The 19,823-nt window shown below is 33.7% G+C and overlaps 1 protein-coding gene across 6 annotated transcripts; it reads right to left on the bottom strand.

Annotated features, from left to right (window-relative positions):
* Window positions 1-15,325: 15,325 nt before the first annotated feature.
* Window positions 15,326-18,926, bottom strand: LOC108476764 (uncharacterized). Of its 6 annotated transcripts, none has more exons than XM_053022486.1 (5): window positions 18,502-18,926; window positions 17,817-17,870; window positions 17,525-17,649; window positions 16,650-16,812; window positions 15,326-15,960 (listed from the first exon to the last, which is right to left on the bottom strand). In XM_053022486.1, exons 3-5 carry the CDS (start codon window positions 17,564-17,566, stop codon window positions 15,773-15,775), a joined length of 393 nt encoding a protein of 130 aa, XP_052878446.1. In that variant the 5' UTR covers window positions 17,567-17,649; window positions 17,817-17,870; window positions 18,502-18,926; the 3' UTR covers window positions 15,326-15,772. The 6 variants fall into 6 exon arrangements, with proteins under 6 accessions (XP_052878446.1, XP_052878445.1, XP_052878447.1 ...); XM_053022485.1 differs by having other exon boundaries at window positions 17,525-17,639; XM_053022487.1 differs by lacking the exon at window positions 18,502-18,926 and adding an exon at window positions 18,223-18,495.
* Between the last annotated feature and the right edge of the window lie 897 nt (window positions 18,927-19,823).

Here is a 19,823-nt window from a genome sequence, read left to right as displayed (position 1 = left end):
GCGGCATCACTAAGAACTCGTAGTGACCATATCTCGCTCAAGGCGGTTTGGGTATATCCGAATCTGAATTCACAACCGATAATAGCCCGATCTCAAATCTATTTTTGAGAACACCGAGGCTCCTTCAGTTGATCGAACAAATCATCGATCTGTGATAGCGGATATTTGTTCTTTATTGTCACTTTATTAAGTCGACGATAGTCGATGCACAACCTCATGGTTCCGTCCTTCTTTTCACAAACAACACCGGTGCACCCCAAGGTGAAAAACTTGGTCGAGCGAAACCTCTATCCGTCAACTCTTGCAACCGAGCTTTCAACTCCTTCAACTCGGTTGGTGCCATACGATCACGAGCTATCGAAATTGGCGTAGTCCGTGTACAAGCTCAATACCAAACTCTACTTCCCGAGCAGTGGTAAACCCGGTAATTCTTCAGAAAAACATCCGGTATTCACAAACCACCGCACCGATTCGGTTTCTTTTCCAATTCCTTATCATCAAGTACATACGCAAGGTATGCTTCGCATCCCTTTCTTACATGTTTCGGGCCAACATTGTTGATATTACGGTGGCAACCCTTTAAGTCCGTAGACTCAACTCGGATTATCTCGTTATTCACAAGACCTCAAATCAATAGTCTTGCTTTTGCAATTCACAACCGCATCATGCACGGTCAACCAATCCAAACCAAGAATAACATCAAATTCATCAAGCGGCAAAAGCATCGGTCCGCGGAAAGCGGGACCCTCGGATTACTAGGGGACATTTCTTGCACACTTTGTCGACAAGCACGTAACGACCCAAGGGATTTGACACCCGAATTACGAACTCAGTAGACTCAATAGGTAAAGTCTTACTGGATGCTAAGGTTTCGCATATATAAGAATGAGTAGAACCAGGGTCAATCAAAGCAATCACATTAGTATCAAAGAGAGTGAAAGTACCAGTGATAACATCAGAGGAGGATGCTTCCTCTCGTGCACGGATGGCATATGCCCTAGCAGGAGTACGGGTCTCAGATCGAACAGCCGTATCAGTGGCCCCTCTCTGACTACCACCCCTACCTCCTGAAATTCTTGGTGGTCTACCTCTAGCTGTCATTCCACTAGGTCTTGCACCTTGCATCCTATTCTTCTCATCAAGCTCCGTGCAATCTTTAATGAAGTGGTCCTTCGAACCGCATCCGTAACAAGCCCTATTGGTAGACTTACCCCAACATTCACCTATGTGTCTTCTCCCACATTGGGGGCATTCAGGTTTCTCTTGACGGTTATTGCCCACACTAGCTACCGAAGTAGCTCGGGAGTCCGTCAATGGTCGTGCTCTAATGAAAATTCCCGCAGTCGTCCTCGATTTATTGGTGTCCTCCCTGAACTTCTTTACAGCCGAGAATGGAGCTTTACCCGTCGATCTTTTGCGATAGTCTCTAGCTTCAAATTCAGCCTTCTTCTTCTCCTTTCCAAGTTCCTCCGCCTTGCGAGCTCGTTCAACTAGTGTTACAATTCTTTTATCTCCAAAATACCCACTAGTAGCTTTAGATCTTCATTCAATCCTTCTTCAAACCTCTTGCACATAGCAACCTCATCAGCCACACACTCCGGGCATACCGATCGAGTCTTACGAACTCATGTTCGATTCGAGATCTTGTCATACTGGCCTTGCTTGAGTTCCAAGAATTCCTTACGCTTTTGATCGATGAACTGTTGACTAATATATTTCTTTCAAACTCGTTTGAAAGAAATCCCAAGTAACTCGTTCGTTTGGAACTATGGAAATCAAGGTCCTCCACCAATAGTAGGTGAGTCTCGCAACAAGGATATAGCACACTTTAGACATTCATCGGTGTGCATAACAGTTCATCAAACACCGAATGGTGTTACCAAGCGAAACTTCGGCCCTTTCGGCATCATCGGTAACTATGGCCCTGAACTCTTCAGCCCCGCGCTTCCTAATCAAGTCTACAGGTGGCTTACTCAGCCTCACAGGGTTAGTAACTGATGGCATTACGGGCTCTTGGGGTGGATTATTCAAATTCGGGAATTGTTGGACAGCCGGATTGGTTCGGGCATATTGCGCGACCCACTCATTCATCATGGTAAAGAAGGCTCGTCTAGCCCCCTCACCCTGATTATTCGCAGATGACTGAGGTTCAACAGACGGCGTCCCTTGTGCAGGAGCAGCCGCTACACTTTCAACGTCATCCGCCAAGGTTCTCTCTACACCGGGATCCATTTACTAATCAAAACAATAATTTTAACCGTCAGAAGTCATCACACATTTAAACATTAACATTAAGGCATGTTTAGCTAGACTCATACGTGCTATGGTAGTCCTAGAACCGACTAAACCATAGCTCTGATACCAATAAAATTGTAACACCCCGAACCCGAGACCGTCGCCGGAGTCGAACACGAGGTGTTAACAGACTTCAAACCACTTATTGAGAATTTCCCAGACAAGCTGCCAATCTGTATACTAGTCGCTTCAAAAATCATAACTTGAGTTTTACAACTCGACAATCAGTTTCGTAATTTTTCCCTGAAACTAGACTCACATTTCCATCTACAGATTTTTTTCTAGAATTTTTGGTCAATCCAATTAGTACAGTTTATTAGTTAAAGTCTCCCATGTTACGGAGGTCGACTACACTGACCTTCGTGCGTTACAACTCGAATAACTCCCTGTGAAGGGCTTCAATACTGATGTCGTTTGTTTTTATAGAAACTAGACTCAAATAGGAATTTATACATATATGGTATGACTCCTAATTATCTCTGGTTAATTTATAATGAATTTTCAAAGTTGGAACAGGGAATCCAGAAACCGTTCTGGCCCTGTTTAACGAAAACCCAAATATCTTTTAACATACAACTCATATGACCGTTTCGTTTCTTCCATATGAAAATGGATTCATCAAGGTTCATTTACATAATTTATTCACTATTTAATTCCATTCCTACTATTTTTAGTGATTTTTCACATCCACGTCACTGTTGCTGCCAGCATCTATTTCTAGGGTAGACTTTCTCTAACACATAGTTTCTATGATTCAACCACCCCTTTTTCATATATAGTCCAAAATATAATCATGATGACCCATTCTAATGGCTGGTCATTTCCAAACATTTCCGTGCTTCTTAATGAGCATATACATACCAAATGATTATAACATTATGCTCAAAACATTTATACGCCATTTTCGCATGGCTACTCAAAATTTTACATACCAAGTTCAAACAAAACATAATAGCCTATACATGCCGTAATGTACTCCAAGACCAACTACGAAGAAAATACCAAAAGTTGTTAGCCGGTGTGATGACTTCGATGACGGTCCCGAATACGCAAAAAGTCAAGTCCAAGAAACCTAAAATAGGTGACAAGCAAACACCGAATGAGTATATAACTCAGTAAGTCATAAGCAATGCACTAACAACCATTAATAACATTATCGCAAGAGGAAACAAAATGGAACGAGGCTAATTACTCCATTCAAACCGAACTATACCATAGTTCCTTAGACCTTCGATTCAATCATACATCTACATGACCTTTCACTCATTCCGCGATAATTCTTATGTACGTGACTTCAATTTACATTGTCACATAGGTTCAAACTTACCAAGCTCAACTCCAAATATAAACATAGCGCCTATTAGCCATGAACTCAAGGTACTTACCCGACCCGCTATCCGTGGTCAACTCAATAATGTCGCACACTCAAGTGTCAATAGTGATTCAAAAGCATATAGTGAGTCCGCACACTCGGTGCTATATAACCAACTCGCACACTTAGTGCTATATGATCAAACTCGCACACTTAGTGCTGTACAAATTTTAAACCCGCACACTTAGTGCCATTCTCATGATCACAAATGTTTATACCCGCACACTTAGTGCCAAATCAACAACTCAATACTTCTCACCTCTTTTCTTTTCATTCAATACTTTCATCACCACATACATACATGTATATAAATTTATCATTCCTTTCGGCATAATTACATAGACATTATGTCTATTTAAATCAATACAAAATATATGCTTAGTGACCTACCTTGTGTTGGGTAAAACAGTCCAAGTCGGCTACTCGATGACCTTCGTCTTTCCCTTGCTTGATTCTCCTTCTTTAACTCCTTGAGCTTAATCAATAAATCAACTAGTTTAACCATCTTGCTAAACATTCATAATTCAATTACACATGCATATGTATGTTTGTATATTCGCAACCATCCTCACTTATTACCCATTTAGTCAATTATCTAAGCCAAGATAAGGCTTCAATACGGTTGCCTCTAACCGAATACATGCACACCAATCTACTTCATTTGGCCGAATATGCATGTCTATGTTGAGGCCAATTTTACACTTAATACCACACAAAAAAACAGCATACATTTTACTAACTAACGATTACATATTGTAGCTCAATACACATCTCTCATTTACTACATAACCGAAACATCATCACAAGCAAATATACACCTTGAAATAGTATATATGTCATACCAATTCATCATGTGCAAACACATATTCATGTAGGTGCAAGGGCGAATCTCAAGTTGTTTATATCCAAATATAAACACATATCCAAAGCTCAAATCTTACCTACCATGCAACATGCATGAATCATACTTATGGATATACCATGACCGAATACATCACAACACCATAATTTTGGTCATGATTAAGCAAAGAACTTAATGTCTTACTCAAAAATACTAAAAAGAAAGTCCAAGAGCCATCAATCCCCATCACATATACCATTAACAAGCTTCATATTTAACATGCAATGGCATTAACACAAAATCCACCTTGGCCAAATACCATCCCCATGATATAACAAAGATTTGAACCATGGGCTAATAAGAACATCAAGCTAGTAACTAAAAACATGCATGAATCTCATGGCACAACCTCAAACATACCTTAATCTTGATGCAAGTATAGCCAAACCCTTCCTAATCCTCTTCCAAACCAAACATGAAGCAAAATTCCCTCTTCTTATTTAGAATTTTCGGTCAAGAGAGAATGAAAGGATGATCAATTTTTTCTTTTCTTTTCTTCAATACACGGCAATAGGGGTTCACTCACACACATTTTTTTTCATTCTTTATTACCCATGCTTATTTGTTTATTTCTTTTCTCCCTAATGCACCAACAAAACATGTCTATGACATGTTTTGCCCATCCCTCATTGTCATGGCCGCCACCTCTTATAAAAGAGGGATATTTGACATGCAAGGCCATTGTTTTGCATGCATGCTTTAATTAGTCATTACACATTCCCCATCATACTTCCAAAGTTTTCTACTAGGTCCTTTCTAGTGAAATTCACATTTATAACTCTAAATCAAAACATCAAAAATGTCACACATGAGTTAACACATATTATAGGCAATAAAATAAATATTAAATTATTTTTATGCCTCGGTTTTGTGGTCCCGAAACCACATTCTGACTAGGGTCGTTTTTAAGGTTGTCACACCATAGACCCACGAAGTATATGTTTATGTGGTGTTGTTGGAGATTATGATAGAAGCTAATGAGTGAGAGTTTGATAGATACTATGAGGTTAAACTTCATGAGATTGTAAGCTTGTAAGTTGGATGATGAAATTCATGCTTTGTGAAGGTAAATAGTGTGGAAGGAGCATTCGCCATGATGAAAATATATGAGATAGTTATAATCAACTTGAGATTCTACCTTGCACCTACATGTATATATGTTGCACATGATGTATTGGTATGACATATATACTATCTCAAGGTATATATTTGCATATGATGATGTTTCGGTTATGAAATAAATGATGGATGCGTATTGAGTTACAATATGGAATGCGTTAGTTAGTAAAATGTATGCTGTTTTGTGTGGTATTAAGTGTATAATTGGCCTCAACATGGACATGCATATTCGGCCACATGAAGGGGGTTAGTGTGCATGCATTCGGTTAGAGGCAAGCATATTGATGCCTATTCTTGGCTTGGAAAATTCGCTAAGGAGAGTACTAACTAATGTGTTGAATTCGATTCGTGATTTCGTATACATGTGACTCTAATGTCTAATGTATATAAGGGCTAAGTACCTTGAGCTTCACTTTGATGTTTGAATGAATTGTATTGAATTGCTTGTTGTGATTAAAATTGTGCATGACCATTGTGTATTTGAGCTAAAGGATGGCCATATGACCATTTAAACTCCTTGTCATATTCGCCATAAGCTATCATAATGAGATTTTAATAAGTTAAATTTGTGTGAATTAGCTCAAGAGCTTAGAGGACCACAGTTGGATAAGGGAAAGGAAAAAGTGATCGAATAGCCGTCGAAATCGCTCGACAAAGATCCGAGGTAAGTCTTGAGTAATGACCCTACTTGAATTATATTGAAATGATTTGTCATATTATGGCGGACAGCCGAATGTGCGTAGGGACTAAGTTATAAAGTCAATTGAAATCATACTCTTTGTGTGCGGCTATTGAGCCGAAATTGGAAAGGTTTGATAAATGTTTTGTGTTTGAGCCTTAGTAACGAGAATGAAATATGGAAGTGTCGTGATTATTGATATATGTGTACATGAGCATTTGAATGATACCGGGCTAAGTCCGAAGGCATTTATGCTAGTGATTATATCCGGCTAAGACCAAGGCATTCGTATGAAGTTGTTATATCCGGCTAAGACCAAGGCATTTGTGCAAGTTACCAAATCCGGGTTAAGACCAAGGCAATTGTGCTTGTGGTTATATCCGCTAAATTCAAGAGACTCGGTTTGAAGGAGAGCGTTTTGGTGCTGTAATAAATTCAATTAATACGCGAAAAACCCATACGATAAGGTATGTTTACATGTGCATCGGAAAAGTCGATCCGTTTGAAATAGTATTCGTTCAATCGACTAACGAACTTTCGGCTCTTAGATAGGTTGATACCTTGTGTGTATATGTTGATGAAGTGTGAAGTAAGTATGATTATGAGAATGTGTATTAATAAAGTGATTCATTTAGCTATGTGAATGTAATACTTTAGTCAAAGCTGATTTCATTACTTGAGACTTACTAAGCATTAAAATGCTTACCCGTTGCTTTGGCTCTCTGTTTTATAGATTTTGCTCGTTAGCTATCGGATTCGGGATCATCGAAGTCGAAGTCATCCACACTATCAAAGCCCCCTTTTTGGTACAAATTTTGGTTGAACTTTGAAATGGCATGTATAGGACTACTCTTTCGTTTGTTGGTCATAGACCCCTTTGATTTTGTATAAATTTGGATAGCCATGCGAAAATGGCTTATATACACTTTGGCATGGTATCATAATCATTTTGTATGTTGTTCATTAAGAGGTATGGAAATGTTTGGAAACGATTAGCCATTGGAATGGTTAATCATGATCATTCCTTGTGCCATGTATGCTAAAAGGGCTAGTTGAATCAAAGAAATTATGAAGTAGGTAAAGGTTACCTTGAAAACAGATGCTGACAGCAGCAGTGATGTGGATGTGAAAAATCACTAAAAATAGTAGGAATGGAATTAAATAGTGAATAAATTATTTAAATGAACCTTGATGAATCTACTTTCATATGGAAGAAACAAAATGGTCATATGAGTTATATGTTAAGAGATATTAAAGTTCTCGTGAAACAGGTCCAGAACAGTTTCTGGATCCCCTGTTCCGACTTTGGAAATTCATTGTAAATTAACCAGAGATAATTAGGAGTCATGCCATACATGTATAGATTCCTCTTTGAGTCTAGTTTCTATAGAAAAAACGGAATCAGTATTGAAGCCCTGTACAGGGAGATATCCAAGTCGTAATGCGCGAAGGTCAGTGTAGTCGATCCCTGTAACAGGGGAGACTTTAACTAATAAACTGTACTAATTGGCCAGACCAAAAATTCTAGAAAAAATTTTGTGGATGGACATATGAGTCTAATTTCAGGGAAAAATTACGAAACTGATCTTCGAGCTTTGAAACTCAAGATATGATTTTTAAGGCGACAGTGACGCAGTTACCAGCTTGTCTGGAAAATTTTAAATGGACTGTGAAAATGATTAAGTCAAGTTTGTGTGCACCTTGTGTTCGACTCCTGTAACGGACTCAGGTACGGGGTGTTACAAGGTCCCTATACATGCCACTCACTTGATAATTCTAGCATATGTGTTTATATTGTCAAGGTGTTGGCTTGATAGTGTGATGCTGCCTCCGACAATCTCCAACCCCGAGTTAACCTGACAACACTAAAAGAAATGGAAAGGAGGGGGTAAGCTTTACACTTAGTAAGCTCGCATGAAAATAGTAAACAATTTACTAACATGCTTTCCATAGTAAAACTATCCCAATTTTACATTTACACATGTTCTGGTTAAACTATTTTCTTGTGTCACGGTCATTAAATCATTTATATCTGGAGCTACAAAACTCAAAATTAATATCCGTAAATTTTTCCAAAAACTAGACTCAAATTTATTTCCACAATAAAATTTTCAGAATTTTTGGTCCTTCCAATAAGTTAAGTTTATTATTTAAAGTCTCCCCTGTTTTTCTGTTTGACAGTTTTGACCACTCTTCACTAAAATTTAATTATCTTTTGCTACCAAATTCAAATAAGGTTCTTATTTCTTTATTCTGAAAATAAATTCAATAATGAATACAACCATATAAATTATGTTCCTTAAATATTTGTTTTCAATTTTTAATGATTTTTACAATTCAGAACAGGGGATCACGAAATCAGTCTAAACCAGTCTTACAAAAATACAAATATCTAAAAATAAAGAATTCCTTTGTTTGCTCTGTTTCTTTTATATGAAAATAGATTCAATAAACTTTAATTCCATATCCATTCCACTTCTAGTTTAACTTATACTATTTTTGGTGATTTTTCAAAGTCACCCCCTGCTGCTGTTTTAGACTGTTTATCCCAAATTTCATTCCTTCACTAAAATTTCTTATTATCAACTTTCAAGATAATACTTATCAAAAATTCAATCACATATCTAACTCATAATTCAAAATTCATATATTCATATTACGGTATTATCCCACATTTTTTTTCACGTTAAATTTCATTTAGCAAACTTGTTTCTCCCTGTGAACACTTCGGAAAGTAACAATATCCGGTGGTTTTAGCACATAACTCCACACTATTGGGCTAACATGTAATTATGGCATACGCACTTAGCACCACGTTACAAATTAACATGTATAACCATGGCATATCCACTTAGCACCACGTTACATGTTTAACCGTGTTATATCCACTTAGCACCACATTAATTAATCAATATATGTAACCGTGGCATATCCACTTAGCACTACGTTACATGTTTAACCGTGGTATATCCACTTAGTACCACGTTAATGAATCAATATATGTAACCGTGGCATATCCACTTAGCACCGCGTTACATGTATCAATATGTGTAATTGTGGTATATCCACTTAGCACCACGTTAATGAATCAATATATGTAACCGTGGCATATCCACTTAGCACCACGTTACATGTATCAATATGTGTAATCGTGGTATATCCACTTAGCACCACATTTTTCCATTTTGAAGCTTCAACTGAGATTTCCTCATTTAATCTCAATTCATCAACCACAAATCACCGTTTGTGTCCATTAATTGAACAATACTAAAACTTATTTCATTTGCACTCTCTTCGCAAGTCCATTTCATTTCACATGTCAAACATGTACTCATAAGTTTCGAGTACGTACCTGTGCTATCTCTTTGCACAACCACTCATGCAAAAAGGACAATCATATGCAAGATCTCATATTCTCGGTAATCACCCATTTCTTTTAAATATCATATTCCATCAAATTTCTATTAACATCAAATTCAATACAATTATAACAAATTATATTTCATGTATATCAATACTAACATGAATAATAGGCTTATTAAATCACGCGAACTTACCTCGGATCTAGAAATGGCAATTGACCATTCTAGTCTATAACCTTGTATTTTCCTGATTTAAACTCAAATCTCGAATTCCTTGATTATTAAGCTTGGAAGCTTGGCCAAACCCTAACCATGGCTGCTCTTGGTATATTTTGCTGTAGCAAGAAGAAAGGGACACATTTGGGGTTTAAAATTTGTCCTTTAACATTTGGGGTTTAAAATTTGTCTTTTAATTTATTTTATCCCTAAATGACCAAAATGCCCTTTTTACTATTCTTTCAAATTTTACCCAACCAAGGCCATTTTTGTCCAACAAGTTATACAATGGTTTAATTATCATTTAAGGACCTTCCATTTAAAATTTCATGACAATTAGACACCTCTAACATGTAAAACTCAACTTTTGCATTTTTTACAATTTAGTCTTTTTTACTAAATTGAGTGCCCAAACCTCGAAATTTTTGAACGAAATTTTCACAAAATCATTCCGTGAAATCGTAGACCATAAAAATATAATAAAAATGAAATTTTCCTCATCGTATTTGTGGTCCCGAAACCACTGTTTCGACTAAGCCCAAAATCGAGATGTTACAGATGTTACTTGGTTAGTTTCTTTATTGAAAGAATTATAGTTATGCTCTGCTAATGCTCCGATTGTATAGTTTGACAGCTCCAATGCTGTTGCAGTAGTCGCTAATCCAGTTTTGCATTCTAAGTTTAAACATGTTGAACTTGACTTATTCTTTATTCGAGAAAAAGTGATCGATGGTTCTCTTGTTGTTGATGAAGTTCTAGCATGCGATCAAGTTGTAGATATTCTCACAAAACCTTTGTCCACGTCCAGATTTGCTCGTTCTCATCATCTTCTTCAATTTTTACCGATTGGGAAGTTGGGTGAATGTTAGAGTACATTATTTGTAAAAGAGTTTGTTAGGTTGTTAGTATTGTTAGTGAATTGTTACTTAAGTAATTAGTAGCAGTTATTTCTCAATAATTGTGTATAAATACACTTGTTAAAACTATAGCAAAGCTAAGCAATAATCAATCATTTCAATTCATTTCAATCATTCCAATTCATTTCTACTAGTTACATTGTATATATTTACACTGTACAAATTTATAATTGGTGCTTCTATTTCTAAAAGTGACAAAACACTAATAGTCATTAACTAATGTCTTAATCTTGAAGAACCCATCTTTGTTATCCCTCAACTTTGCAGCTTGCTCAAGTCCTAATCATCTTATTCTTTTCATAATTAAAATCAAATCTCTTCGCCGCTATGGCTTTCTTGAATTGCTGAGCACTATCAAAGATCATCCCAAATTAAAAAATATGTGTTGGGTTTTATAAATCGAAAAAGACATGTTTGGATTTCTTGTAGATTACCCACACTAGGAAGGCTATCGAAATCAATTTCAAGATGTATGCTAGAAGCCAAAACAATATTTTTTTCTCTAAACTCTTTATGTTTTATCCTAATTTCTTGAATCTCTTCATCCTCATCATCTAATTCATCTTCTGATATGCCTATTTCACTACCAGCCACTTCTACCTCATTTTCTAACCATGAAACCCAGTAATGTTGACTTCATTAACCCCACTAGGCCCACCTACATACTTACTCCCACCTTTCTCTACCTCTACATTATATGTCCTACAAAAACCTCTTGTATCATTACTATCACTTCCCCCAAAGTTCAAATCACTTATTTTGTCCATCTATGCAAAATATAACAATAATAACAACTTAATTTAATTTCAATCATGTTTAATTTTTCAAATATAAATTATTTCTAATTTTTATCTCATTGCTTGTATTTATTTTCAAAAATTGTATTGGGCCCACAGATGGAATACATATAAAAACATGCGTTTCGTATTCTTGTCAAATACCTTATATCGGAAAGAAAGGTGAACCAACTCAAAATATTATAACAGTTTTTCACTTCAACATGTGCTTTATTTTTGCATTTCCTGGTTGAGAAGAAACAACACGACAGTAATTTTTTTTTTTTGTAAACACTTAAAAAGCAAGAATTAAAATTTTCATACCCTCTACTAGGTTGAAGTTTATTTTTTTAATTAATCATTACATAAAAACAATATTAAATTTTTTTATTATTTTAAACTTGATATTATGTTCTACTTTTTTATAGAAAAATATTATCTTGTGGATTCAGGATATCCACAAATGGCAGATTTTCTAGGACCATATAAAGGGGAACGATATCATTTACCTAATTTTCCCTAAGGTAATCATCAAGTATCTAGAATAAAAAAAAAAAAAGAAACTGTAATCATGTCCATTCTTCGTTATTGCGATTGAACGAATATTTAGAGTGTGGAAAAGAATGGTCAATATTAAGAGATATTCCAAGTTATTCATACAAGAAGCAAGTTTTAATTGTTATTACAACAATGGTTTTGCATAATTACATTCAAAGACATACTTGGTCAAATGATAAGAATTTTCGACAATTTGATAATATTCCTGACATTTCAATCTCTTTAAGCCATTATGATCGAAGTGAATCGAATTCTCCTAACAATAAAGATGACCTTGAAATCACAATGTTAAGAGAAACCATTACGACTAATTTAATGAATTCATCCTTGTAAAGAAATTTTGTATCATAACCTAATTTCTATTATTAATGAAACTTGTTATATTTTATGTTATTATATTTTTTTTTGTAGAAAGCTCTCAAACTTTTTCAAAATAAAAAAAATATTAAGCTCCTTTTTTTTTTAGCAGTCAGTTGAGCACTTATTTCAAAATGAATCAAAAATACCCTCAAACTTCTTCAAAAAAAAAGCAATTAAGCCCCTGCTCTCTTTTTTCACTCAATTGGGTATTTGAGCTTTCAAAATGCATCAAAAAGACCCTCAAAATTTTTCAATAAAGCAATTAAACCCTTACTCTTGTTAAAAATTAGAAAAATAATAATAAGTTTTAGAAAATTATTAAATTTTAATTTGAAATTTATTAAAATGGAAATTTTTTATAAAAATCGTCAAAAATAAAATTTTATAAAAATCATAAAAAATTAAGGACCCTAGTTTTTTTTCAATTTAAGTTATCATATGTTGCAACACAACGTTACATGTCGTAAAAATGATAAAAAAAATCAATAAAAGTTATAGAAAAATTATAAAATGTTTTTTTGGTATGATAATTTTTATAAATTTTATTACTGAAATTTATATTTATATACCTTTTGTATAATTTTCTTACGACTTTATAAAAATTAATATATTTTTTATATTTACGTATATTTTATAATTTTTATGTTTTTATAAAATTTTACAATTTTTATATTTTTACGATTTTTCTAATTTTTAATATTTGAATTTTTTATTAAAATTTAATAATGTTTATAGCTTTTATTGATTTTAATTTTTATCATTTTTTATAATTTTTAATAAAAGCGAGGACTTAATTGCTTTTTTGAAAAAGTTCGAGGTCTTTTCTATGCATTTTAAAATTTAAGTACCCAATTGAGTGAAAAAAAAAATAAAGGCTTATTTTTTTTTTTGAAAATGTTTGAAGGCCTTTTTATGTATTATGAAAGTTTAAGTACCCAAATGAATAAAAAAAAGTAGGAGATTTTTTTTGAAAAATTGAGAACTTTTGCATCTTTAAACCAAAAATTATCTAGGTAAATACTTCAAAATTTGACTCAAAGATAATGTTATTATTTGTGAAAATAATATTTATCATTGTTATAAAAATAACTAACTATAAAATAATAATTAAAATAATTATCATTTTATCTAGTAAATAATTTAAATAGATTGTATAAATAATTAAAATATTTATAATAAATTACGGAAGATGCTTTTTAAAATTTTATTAAATGAATTTATAAATTCAGATATTTTAATTTTGTAAAGGTAAAATAATTTTAAAAAATTCTATTATATATCATTTTCAATCTAATGTACCTAAAAGTCATTTTTTATTTTCATCTCAATGCTATAACTACTTTTCAATCCAAACACATACTTCATTATCGTTTCTAATCTCACTACTACAATATCCAATCTCATTGTCGTTTGAATCCACTATTTTTAACGTCACCTAAATTAAACGTACCACAAATTAATCCTTAGTCAATTCAATCCGAGCATACACATTGGAAGGCGAAAGGGAGGAGATTTCATTACCTAGGTTCAGGTGCACATGCACAAGTTCGATGATCTCCCCTGGTAGCACCGACAGTGAAGGTTAACTTTGATGCAGGCTTCAAGAGGGCTACAAAAGAGTTTAGTTCAAGTGTTGTGGTGAGAGACGGTGATGGTTTGGTTCTGGGATCTTGTGTTCACTTTGATCAAAACAGTTCGGACCCTTTTGCTGTAGAGGCCCTCGCATGTGTCCATGCCGCGCGCTTCGCTTTGGAGTTGGGCTTTTCTAATGTGTTGGTTAAGGGTAACTCCAAAACGGTGATTACTAAACTCACCTTAGAACGAGAAGATGGGTCCAATATTAGGCCACGTTTGGTTGGAGTGAATGGAATAGAGCTGTAATCAATATTTCAATTGTTTGGTTCAATGGAATGACATAGGGCTATAATAGTATTATATTGTTTGGTTGAATAGAATAAATGTTATAATAGCATAAGGAAAAAGGTTTAAATGACCAAATTACCCTTAGCAGAATTTTTTGTTTGGTAAATGATTATTGTTATTGTTATTGTTATTAAATTTTAATAAGATTATTATTAAATATAATTTAATAATAAATAATAAATAATTTAGTCATATTTTAACATAATTATTATTAAATACAATTTAATAAAAATAATATATAATTTAATAACATTCTTAATATAATTATTAATAATATTTAATAATAATTTTAATATAATAATATTATTAAGAATATTGTAATGCCTAATATATTTGCTTCAATCTAGCCTCTCACCTCTTCTCTTGCAAACAAGTCACAATCATGAATATAAAATGAATTTTACACAATATGACAATCCTCTAATAATATTTTATTATAATAATCAATTTTAATAGAAGGCAAATTTTTATATTTTATTTTATCCCTTATAATAACGTGACAACAACAATTAATTACAAGATATACTCTTTAATAAATTAATTATTTATAGCAATGTTTGGTAAAATAAAAACCTTCAAAAATGAAATAAAAAAAAATCAAAACTCATGAAAAAGAATAAATGCTAATAACGCTTTAGCTATTTTGAATAAATGCTAAAACCAGAAGGGAAAAAGCAGAATGAAAAAGAAAAAAATAGCAAAAGCAGCAATCAAATTTTACTTCAATTAATACGACTTAAGACTACAACAATCTTTTCCTTTTTTTTTTGGTGAAAAAACAATAATAACTAACTAATTACAGCCGAATGATCTGAAAAGTTAAAAGAGCCCCTAGACTACAACAATCTTTTCTTCCACAGTCAATCATGTTTTTGGTTTCTTCAGTGTAAGAGCACCATATTGGTCTCTAATGCAAAAGCGCAAATCAGGTATTATATGCAAACTGCCTCCATTAAGCAGCTGGCAGCAGATATCTAAGTAATTCTTCAGTTGCACTTAACAAAGACATAAAGCATTAAGGTTCTTTTACATTTCTCCAAGCTCAAGCACGTCGAATACTAAACTACAACAAAAACTAATAAACATGAAATGATAAGAAGGAAAGAGCATCACCATTGTCAATGGAGATTCCCATTACATTTGTAGTTTCTAAAGGTCACTTTCTCAATACAGGAAAATTCTCAGGACGTATCATTCTTGAGATTTTAGCTCCACCAAATCTCTAAACTTGTATCTACAATAGGTATGCTGGAGAAGTACTCACATGCATCTCCGATTATGCACTTATCAGCCATCAAGTTGAATTTTTATCAGTATTGCCTTCTTGCTGTGCTTTAGAAGAATATTCCTTTTTCTCCATGATCTGCTGGATACCTTCTTGATATCCTTCTATGAAACTCTTTAAGAGCATCTCTATATGATGCTGCATGATATGTGCTTTAGAGAAATCTGGCCTAAAAAATTTTAGTTGAAAAAGAGAAGCTGTACCAGCAAGGTAAATGATGACAGAAAAAGTAGAAAATTATCATGAGTTAAAAATTTTCTTTCTAAAATCAATTAAAGAAATATATTAAGATGTTCAGAAAATAGAATGTTGGCAGATGGCACATCATGCTATCATTCTTCAGAGTGATACCAAAAAGAAGAAAAAAAGGTACCTATGTAGCATAAGAAAACGGTATGATCGTTACAGTAATGGCTCTAGACAATGAAACCCAGAAAATTAAGACTGCTTGGAGATAAATAGTAATTTAATATCTCCTTAATAACTGAACCTTGGCCTGGTGAAGAAGGGATTCACCAAAAATATGCCAATGGAAGCATAAAATATAAGACTTGAACACAGGTGCCAACAACATAATAAAACAAAATGCAGTCACAGATGACTCTGAGCAGCAAGGGGAAAAAGAAATCAAAGAATAAATTCCATTCTACCTCCAGACAAGTTCTACTGAAAAAGGAAATTGAAATGAAAACCTAACTGAACTCAAGCATTACGGGACTTTGTTCCTTGACCTCCATAAGATGTCTCAAGCACGAATCTAACAGTTTATTGCACATATAATATGCTGCATATTTTGCAGGTCCTGCTATATACTTCTTGATTCATTACAGACAACTTATACATCAGAACATTTCAAGATAAGAAACCACAAAGTAAAGTTCCTCACCAATATCCTCCAAGGTCGAAGGTTCTATCTCTGTACTCCTACCCTTATCTCCATTGGATTTATCTTCAGTCCCATCATCCTTCTTATAATCGTTTGGTCTAAGATCAGGACCAATATCCCTTACCCAACTTGCAGCATAAAGCCTAGAGGCCTCCTTCAAGACCTAAAGAAGGATGACAGGTTTTTACTAATTATATACTAAAAATAAATGCCTCTTATTCCCTAACGCATGGGCAAATAATAGGCTCTTGAGCATTATTTGACATTCAAGTGGTTAAGTTAACCATCAAGTAAGTAGAACAGTACATAAAAGTCATTTGATCATTTCAATATCCCAATGATCTAATTTTCACCCTGATCACCAGCTAGCATCTGTGAGATTTCAAATTTCCATTATGCTTCTTTAAAATTTGTTAAATGGAACAAAAGCAAAAAAATATATTATAGAAAGGAAGTGGCAAAATCATCATATTTGAGTAGAAATTGCTAATAGTTCAAACATAAAGTACTTCCAGACATACGTTCTTGATTTAAAGTAAAAAAACCATGCATTTTTTTCTTCCAAAAAAGGGCTTCAGAATTCTAAAATGTTATTGCTTACAGCAATAGCAACCACGCAAAAAAAAAAAAAAAAACCAAGCTCACTGTAATGTTTTACCATGATGAAGAAATGAAAGAGCCATGCTCTTTAAATTGAAAGTAATATCTAAACTACAATCCAGTACTAATATAACTTCTCCATCATAAACCATCAAAAAAATACAATTATATAAAGGGGGGAAACCCAGAATCTAACAGCATTCATTCATTAAAACCCAGAAATCATAAGCAAACAAAACTCTTACTGCGGAAGAGAAAATGGAAAAGAGAAGTACCAAGAAACGCTCGTGCCAAGTCAATTTGCGGCGCTTTTTCATGTGGGGAGGACCAGTCAATGAAGAAGGGAAAGCTATTTCTTTGAGATCGTATCAGACGTAGTCATACAGCTTCCTGCACACAACTTTTGCCTTCATTTTAGGTTGATATAAGAGATACCCAATTTGATTAAGCTAATGAATTATCTTTGTTGTTCCACAGTCTAAATATTTAGGGGAAGCAGGCTATTAACAGGGTTCGGCGGTACTGAGGCCTGAGGGCTGTTGATTTATTTGATTTTCTTTTTCTAACCTTTTCAAGGTTTTCAGGCACTAGCTCGGATTTGGGAAGGTAAGCTGTTTGGTCCTGCTTAGATCAAAGATAAAGAAGCCAAAATTAAAGCATGAAAAATAAACAAAATTCAAACAAAGAAGAAAAAGAGGTAATGCTTTCTTCAATATCAAAAGACGATCATAAAATAAATAGATGAGGATGTTTATTCATCACAGCCAGAAAAAACTTGAGTTACTAAACTAAACTTTAGGAAGGAAGAAAATGAAATACAAAGTAAAAGAAATGCAGACAGTTGGTGAGGGGCAATGGTGTTTAGGGCTTTGTAAATGGAGAAGTTAGTGAACATGGAGGCTGTAGTTGAAAAGAAGATGATGATGAAACAATGAGGGCAAAAATGAAAAAAATAATCTTTCAGCGTTCCTACCGTGCTCTGAATGGCAATTCAGAGGGTGAGGCAAAGAATGCTATACAGCCTCTATTCGGTGGTTAGTGGGAATAGAAAACTAAACAGCAACATCCGTAATAGACATTTCATTGAACCAAACAAGGGTTTATTGTGGGCCCATGGAATTGAATTGTAATGGTTATGCCATTACATTGAACCAAACAGGGTGCTTATATTGCAGATGCACAAAGTATTTCTGAGAACTTTAGCAGTTGCAGATTCCACCATATTCACAGAGAAGGAAATCGAGTTGCTCACCTCTTGACACTAGAAGGCTTCGACGGAGGGAAAGGGTTTTCTGGGTTGAGGAGGTCCATCCTGGTGTGGAACCGGTGGTGGGTGGACCCACCTGATTAGCTGTGAATAACATTGTTGAAGCATGGAGGAGATGGCGATGTTGTTTTCTGAGGCCCATCTCTTCCTCCTTATCCCTTCTTTTTTTTTTTTTTGCTGCGTTTGAGCCAAGGCGGTGCTGAGTGGGATTCCGGAGGCTACTGGCGGGCTTAGCTGCAGGCACTCGTGGATTCTTGAACTAGGATAGTGTGTTGAGCTGACTGTTCCTTTTTCAGTTCTAGTGAAAGGGGATAATAGTGCAGCTTGTTTCTTTTAATGGCACCCGGTTTTGGGTACCATCTCTTTTCTATTAATTAACAGTCAGCTTTATTTCAAAAAAATAAAACATCTTAATCAACTATAAAGAATTACAAAGCAATCATTTAACTAATCGTAATTATTTACCATCAAGAGATGATTTAATAATTTTAAATTTTACATAATAAAAATTTCAGACTCAACGTTTATTTATTATATTAATTTGATAATTATTTATAATAATTTAATTTTAATATTTACACACTCTAATTTAATATTAGAAAATTCAAGCTTTGAAAATATTAAAATCTATTAAAAAGTAAAAGGTTATTCTAATAATATTAAATATATAAATAAAACTTTTAAAAATACAAGAATTGAAGCTTTCAAGATTTAAGAAAAATGTCTTTGCTTTAAAGAAAACCTAGTCACCGTTGAATGAAGGAGAAATTCTGGAGGTTTCAAAAATTTTATTATTCTTCCATCATCCTTTTATTTTAATTTATATTTATAACTTTTAATAATATCATTTTCAAAATTTAATCCTCCTTCTTCTCTTAAAAGTATATATTTACTTTCCCACAACACCTACCTTACGTGATATTTACTTTTGTGTATTTGACATGGCTTTATAATCTTTTAGTTGTGCCTTTTTCAAGCCTGATTTTTGAGAAATTCCTTCTTTTGGGATTAAATATGAAACATAATTTGTTCATCTTTTAACAAAATTTGAGGTTTTAAAAGTTTAAATTCTACTATTATTTTTACTCTTATATTTTTCAAATTTTAAAATCTTAATCTTTACTAAACAATAACTTTAAAATTCATTAAGTTAAGTTCTATTTTTTCAAAATTAAATACAATAAATATATTATTATATGTATAATATTATATCAATTTGTAATTTTCAAGTATTGCTCACTAAAAACCTAATTAATAGATAGTGATTGTAATTTGCTTAAAATTGAAATTTTAATCTTTAGAAATAT

This window comes from Gossypium arboreum, chromosome 12 (genome assembly GCF_025698485.1).
Source record: "Gossypium arboreum isolate Shixiya-1 chromosome 12, ASM2569848v2, whole genome shotgun sequence".
NCBI lineage: Eukaryota > Viridiplantae > Streptophyta > Magnoliopsida > Malvales > Malvaceae > Gossypium > Gossypium arboreum.
Note: the sequence above shows the minus strand (reverse complement) of the source record. Positions and strands in the feature narration are given on the sequence as shown.